The sequence below is a fragment of the Candida orthopsilosis genome (genome assembly GCF_000315875.1).
Source record: "Candida orthopsilosis Co 90-125, chromosome 1 draft sequence".
NCBI classification, from domain to species: Eukaryota; Fungi; Ascomycota; class Pichiomycetes; order Serinales; family Debaryomycetaceae; genus Lodderomyces; species Lodderomyces orthopsilosis.
In genome coordinates, this window is record NC_018292.1 from 419,427 (window position 1) to 426,820 (window position 7,394).

Consider the following 7,394-nt stretch of genomic DNA (forward strand, 5'->3'; position numbering starts at 1 on the left):
TAAGTAACATAGGGTTTAGTTTGGCTTTTCGATTGTATTTCTATTATGTGTGCTTTATATTTTTTCAAAACTGTCTTTTCTATAAACATTTCATTAATACTTGGGGTAAAACTAACTTATTTTCACCAAACTTATCAGCAAAGGGACTAAGCAACACCAATAAACGATTCAATTTCTTAAATTCTTGCTCATTGTCGCTTGATATTTGTTGCATACGTTGCATTTGGTCGAGAATTACCGATATTTCATCTTGTTGAATTCTTGGTAGGGGTTTATCTCCATACAATTTCAAGTCAGCAACTGCTCTTCTCAATGTAAAACTAATTCTTCTCAAAAGATAAATTTCACATGATGATTTATACTTGATGTCAAGATTCAGTAATCGGAATAATTCATTTAAACAATTGAATCGGATTTTTTTATTGGCAAAGATGTGTAATTCTTCGGTTGTGCTGAAGATATCCTCAAATTGGAAAGATGTCAAATTTTCAATAGCTTGTTTATCATTTGTCACATTGTTCAAAATCAATTCTTTTTCATCGGTATTGAGGTTGTAAAGGTAGGAGTTTTCATACACTTTATTAACCAATTCTAAAATCAACAGGTTATCATTTTTGATCAAACTGGGGATGATTATATTGCCCAACTCTTGATAATGTTGGATTTTAGTATCTGCATCGGATGCTATATCTGAATCAAATGCAATTGTAAGGACCAACGACTTTGTGAGTAAAGCCCAAAGTTCATCGCTTAAATTATCCTTTTTTTCATTGATTAATTTGTCAATCAATTCTTTTAAAACGTCATGACCTTCGATCCAAAGTGGCGTCTTTGCTGTTGGTATACCACGTAATTTACGCTCAACAATTTCAATGAGCGCCTTTATTGTCTTGATGATACTTTGTTCATCAGTGAATACTTTTGTATAGCCAAATTTCTCAAACTTGGTCTTCATCAACTGTAATCCCAAATGACTGACAGCGACAAATGTTGGAATTTGGTAGTTCTTCTGTACAAATATATTGTTTTCAAACTTTTGTTCAATCCTTGATCGAACTCCATATGGATAGATGATGACATTGGTAAGTAACTGCTCCACAGCAGCTTGTATTTCAACATCATCTTTGTCCAAGATTGAAATATTTGATAATATTGTTGATTGCAATTTACTAGGCTTCTTTGTATCCGATTGATGTATTGGCAACACCGGATATCTAGCACCCTTGTTGAAAATGTCAACGATCGTATTTACTTCATCCAATGTCAAATCAGGCTGAATAACATTGTACAAGGCTGGGAAACATTGCATATATTGCACAAGCGAATCTTGATAGCTTGAATTTACCAAATCGTATTCAATTGAATATCCCACCCACAAATTGAATATTGAATTTCGAATTTGTTTGGTATCTATAGTTGATGGATCAACCAAATCTTGAATAGACTTGAAAACAATCAGATTTATTTCAATATTCTTTTGAGTTAATAACTTTTCCATGTAATTGAAAATCATTTGCCACTTATCCTTGAAATTACTGGTTTCGGAACTGCCAAAAAATCTACGATACATATTGGTAAATCCTTCCAATAACAACCGAATAGTTTCCAATGACTCTTTTGAATTTTCAATTGTAGTTGTCTCAATACCAAATAAACATGGCAATACCAACAAATGTACTGTATTCCAACTTTGTTCTAAAGCAGGGCCATGGACATCAACAATTTGGAAAAACGTTTGAATAGCACCGTCTCTAACTTGTGCACGGTTGGTTTCTTGTTTGGACAATTTAGCCAAACAGAAAAGTAAATACACTTCAAGGCAAATATAAGATTGATACGACTCATCATTCGTGTTGATGAATTTGACAAGGTCATCCTCCAGTTTTATATCTATTTGTTGTGTATCGGCTTTGAATTGTAAGAGTCTTGATTTCAACGAGTCACTAATAAGCCAGAAATAACTGACCGAACTGAATGAAATATTAAGATCATATGCCTGATATGCAAAGTTAACCAAAGTATCAATAAGTATTTTGAATTGTTTGAATGGCAATGACGACAAAAACTCATCGAGTATTAACTTCAACGTATCGAATGACTTTTCCACCAAGAGTTGTAACTTCTCCTTCAAATTTTGATCATCAGATTTCATTGTATTAAATGGGGTATTGAGAATTTTAAAAACTTTTGCCCATGAACCTTGATAATGGGTGTCATAGTTGTCAATCAAAGAATGCAATTCCGTCAACACCGACAAATGAATTTCCGTCTCGCAGTTTAAAGTTAATAGCTCCTTGGGTGGACCTTGTTCAAACAATGGGGTAATGTATTCGTTCAATCCATCCAAGGTCCTCGTTGCGGTATCCTGGACCAATGAATCATTGTGAAATCCTTCACTAGCCAAAGCTTCAATTATGTTCGCAAATGATTCAGCAACATATAAACGCAAGTTGGGATGTAAGTTTCTTCTTGATCCAAATTTGGTTATATAAGAAGTAGCAAACTCCCAAACGGCCGTATCCTTAATCAAAAACTTTGCTGGCGCAAGCTGACAAATTTGGAAAAATTTCTGTAGATAATAAGCCTTGTTATAAGGGGCTTCAGTTAACCCGAGTTTAACTACCTTATCAACGTCGTCTGAAAATGCAATATCATTTAAATCAGCAAGGGAGATCAATAATTGTTTAAAAGAATCAGATTCGTAACCAATAACTTGTTCAAAAAGCGATCTGAATGAAGCTTGAATAGCACCAATCTCAGCTTCGGTTATCCGAAGTTGTGGTACATTAGCCAATTCCTGACTTTGCTTGGATCTTGAGTAATTGCTGAATTCATCCGGACCTTGAAGATAGTAAGCACACCATTGTAATGTGATCCAAATGATTGACCAAGACTCCCCAAGTGTGGATCCTAATGAAATAGCCAAGTTCATCAACGTCTTCAAACAAAGCACATGTCGTGAGTTGAAGTATCTTGAATTGACCAGATCTTGCAGCAACCTACTATTTGCATTGTCCTCACCCTTCAACGACAACCTGCTCGAAGTGACTGACTCTGCCAAAGTCTCTCCGATGGCTAATAATTGTCTCTTTGGATCTTCATAGATAGAGGAGGCATCCCTATCTTCTTTAGAAAGGGTTTGCTTGCTGAGATTGACCATAGTAGCCTTTGAAAGCCTCAAAAGTAAATCATTTCTGATTGAGTTCAATCCCAATAGTCCTACCGAATGAGTAAACTTCTGAAATGAAGTCAACAAGGTACGGAACAAATCATCATCTAAGGCGGAGAAGATGTACCTTTTGAACAAAAGGCTCACTTCTGTTGCAGTTGATGCTAAAATTGCATTAATGAAGTCAACATTTTTCTCCAAAACTTGCTCGTTGGAGGTATTATCCAGCATTGTTGTGACAAAATGTGAAACACCGTTGCAATAGTTGACAAGAATCTCAAATATAAGGTAGCTGGAATACAAGTCAGGAATGTTAGCTTGTGGCTCAGTTTTGTCCAAATGATCAAGTAGCAGTATCTTGAAGTTTTTTCGAGATAGAGATAATGAAAGTGATAACTCTGACGTAGACGAGTGTATGTTGCTTGCCAAATCCAGCACACTACGTCTTGATGTTTCATTTGACAACTGACTATCATCCTGTAAATAAGAATCGAGAACGGTAAACAACTCTTTCAATACGTCCTTTTTCAGTTCATCGTGATCATACTTTTCATAAATCGCCTTAATAACTTCAAATTTGGAAAAGATGTTCTTGAACATCTCAAGTATTAGTATCTTTTCCCAGTAAGGGACAGATCCATCTTGATGATTGTCATTTTCAAGTAATGCATGGTTCAAGTAAGATAAAATTAACTCAACTTCAATCTCCAAACTCTCAAGTTGAGTGGTTAACAAAACTTGAATTACCCGTATAGCTCTTTGAGTTAATTGGTAACTTCTCGAAGGTGAGTTCAAAATTTTCAACAAAGAAGGAACGGTTTGTACACGTAACAAGTGAGCCAACTCTTTGTGTTGACGAAATAGTTGATCATGATGGAGGATGACATTTTCCATAATATCGAGAGCCGATTGACTGCGAATGGTGATACTACCTCTCAAGAACTTTGGCTTCTTGTTTGTCATCAAATTGTTCAAATCTTCAAAGACGCAATACCCTTCATAGGATGCATTGTCCAATTTTATAACTCCTTCATTTCCAATACTGATTTCTTTATCTCCAGTAGAAGGAGTCACATTGACGTTATCAAAAACGATGGAAAATACTTGCTCCAAAGTGGCAGAAGCAACCCCCAGTACAGTCGACGTCTTGTTTGTGGTCGTTAGTCCGGAACAAAGACTAATCATGCTTAAAAGAACATCACCTGTTATCTCTGCTTTATATTCCTGAGTAAATTGCTGAAGACACTGAAGGATTCTAACTTGAACTCCCTCGGCCAAGTGTGATGCTTCCGAAAACGTTCTCAACACGTCTTTAAGTTTCTCAGTGGGAATAAAATGCGCCTGAATTAGCTTTTGTATGATCGAAATTGATGAATTGTTAAGCTTGAGGTTTCCTGAGTCGCATGCAAGTATCAATGCATTGATAGTTTGTAGCCTCAAGTTATCGTCTAATATAACCTTTAGCTGAGTTGTTGGATTCGACTCCTTCAATGCCTTGATGACAGAATCCACCACTTGTCGTACATCAGGATACCTTTTCTTTGCCTCGGAGCTCAAATGAGTTAGATCCGTTTGAAGCAGTTGGACGTTATTCATTTGCGTGTTGAATTGGATTCGATGTTCAGTGTTGAGTGTCAATTCTTCCACAGAAATTACGTATGTGTTTATTTTTCACAATAGTCACATGATCCCCCACAAAGAAAAGTAAACCTACACTATGAACCATTCATGTCGTCATTACTTTTAACTATAGTCTATAATATCATACCTAACACCACACATCTAAAGCTTTATACCACCACGGCTTTTGTTTCCATCTTTGCTTTTCTTCATGAAGCTCCTGCATTGCTACTTCTACATCGAGTTGATTTCTCCCCGTTAAGAGATCCATATTTTCAGCCTTGATGTACATTCTCCAATTTCTAGTCCAAAGCTTGTGGCCCACATACAATACCAACACTATGGGGGCTGCTAAATATGCTTGAAAAAAAGTATCCGCTTGTAAAGGCTTTCCACCAATGGGATACAATGCAACGTAAAATTGTGCTATCAAAATTAAAATGTTAATAATCATTGAAAGGTATGCACCATAATCACCGCCAATGGCCTTGAATGGACGGTATAATTCCAACCCTTGGACTTTGCATGCATAGTTGACACGGATTTGTGCTAATGATATTGAAAACCAGATAAATATACACGACAACCCACTCAATGCCAACAACCATGCAAATACGGTTTCTTGGTTTTTCGATGCACCAACAAATCCAATCAACCCAAATGCCAAGGCGATTATAATGGAAAAGATGGGTCTTCCTTTGCGGTCAAGGTACGCCAAAAACTTTGGTCCATGACCAGCCTCAGCTAATGCCACCAATGGCTTATAGGTGGCAAAAACACTAGCATTGGCAACTGATAAAAGCGCAATCAAGATAACTGCATTGAATATTGACGGCAATGCATTGATTCCACCGTTGGAGATTGCAATAACAAATGGTGATGCTGACGAATTCGAGTTTCCCAACAATTTAGGATCATTGAATGGGACCAAAAAGCATAACAATATTATCGACAACATGTAAAACACTGCTATTCTCCAAAATATTTGCTTCGTTGCTTTGATCAATGCCTTGTGGGGATTTGAGGTTTCAGCAGCAGCAATTGCTGCCAACTCTGTACCAGCAAAACTAAATGCTGCATTGACAAGTGTGTTGCAAGTACCCCTGAATGCGTTAGCGAAAGGAGGGTGCCAGTTTTTACCACCAATGTAGCCTTGTTTACCCCCTCCGGCAATCAAAACAATAGCCAAGACGGCGAACCCTAAAATAGCAACAACTTTAATCACTGAAAACACACTTTCACCATATCCGTACCCTTTGACACCAAAAACGTTGATGGCACAAATAAAAACCCAGAAAATGGCAACCCAAGCACCGGGGTTGATGTCATCATTCCAGTATTGAATCGTCATTGAAGCACCAACTAATGATAAAGGTATGGTAACGATCCATTGCATACAATAGTTCCAGTTCATGGCAAAAGCCCATGATTCATCAATAAAACGTGAATTATAAATGAGAAAATTTCCTCTAACAGGGTATGAGCTTGTCAATTCACCCAAAGCTTGGACAACGAAAAACATCAAAACCGCCACAATTGAGTATCCAATAACTGTACCTGCTGGACCTGCTGAGGATATCATAGATGCACTGCTGATAAACAAACCTGATCCAATACATGAAGAAAGCGCAATCAACTTTATCTGGTAACCTCGTAGCGTATCTTCTGGCGTAAGTACATCCGCCCCCTTAACAACGTTAGTCTTGTCTACCTTGAACGATTTGAAAAATGAGACGAATGATGAGTCGTTGGATTTGATGTCATCACTGACTTGTTCTGTAGTGGTTTGAAATTGGGATGAAGATACAGAGTACCCATCTTCCAATTTGGATTCTTTAAAGGACATGAATAAGTTTTTGCAACTGTTCCAATTTGGGCAAAACTTGGTTGAATAGAGTGTCTACAATCAGTGCATAAACCAGTTTGCTCCTGCCATTAGGGGAATTCGTTAGTTTTATACCAGGTCTTAGCTTCGATTCAGTAAGGCATTTTGGGTATGAAAAATTCTAATTTGTAAGGCATTTTCAAAGCAGATGAGGAAATAATAGGGCAATTTTTCTTTGTACTCTAAAATTAAAGGACACAAGAAATTGCCATATTAGTAGTAGAACTTTTGTGACTACCAAAAAGCTTGTATACTACTTACACTACTCATTCAGTATCAGAGAACTATCTAACTGAACATATACGCTATAGTGCCAAGAGACCCAAACCATAGAAAGGGCAGTACAAGACAATCAATTGAAGTTGCAAAAACGTTATGTGAAGACAAGCTATAAAATTTTTATTTCTTTTTTTTCCTCCAATTGCCGCTTCTGTCAAAGTTTATTGTTATTGAGCTGGAAGTATAAGTCCGAAATGACAGAATTTAACAAAATGACACAAACTAAGAGGAAGCCATCAAATGCCTGTGGAGATGCGCGTTCGGGAAGGTACTGTATCGGAGCAATCCAGGTTGCAGATTGTTGCCTTACTGAGATGATTATATAGTTGATAAGGTGTTCCTTTGTACCACAAAAGAAATGTCAATTTCGGTGAAATACAATCCTTCAATATGCCCTTATACTGTTATCCGTAGAAAGGGCGCTTGGGGTCACACGACTAG

The 7,394-nt window shown here is 37.1% G+C and overlaps 2 protein-coding genes across 2 annotated transcripts; both read right to left on the minus strand. All coding sequences in view use genetic code 12, as the record gives it.

The window, feature by feature from the left end:
• Nucleotides 1-79: 79 nt before the first annotated feature.
• Nucleotides 80-4,765, minus strand: CORT_0A01880 (Mon2 protein; the record flags this gene model as incomplete). The annotated part of the gene is made up of 1 exon (XM_003865971.1): nt 80-4,765. The coding sequence occupies one exon, from the start codon at nt 4,763-4,765 to the stop codon at nt 80-82; it is 4,686 nt and encodes a 1,561-aa protein (XP_003866019.1).
• A 172-nt stretch (nt 4,766-4,937) lies between these two features.
• On the minus strand, nt 4,938-6,635 carry CORT_0A01890 (hypothetical proteinistidine permease; the record flags this gene model as incomplete). The annotated part of the gene is made up of 1 exon (XM_003865972.1): nt 4,938-6,635. One exon carries the CDS (start codon nt 6,633-6,635, stop codon nt 4,938-4,940), a length of 1,698 nt encoding a protein of 565 aa, XP_003866020.1.
• Between the last annotated feature and the right edge of the window lie 759 nt (nt 6,636-7,394).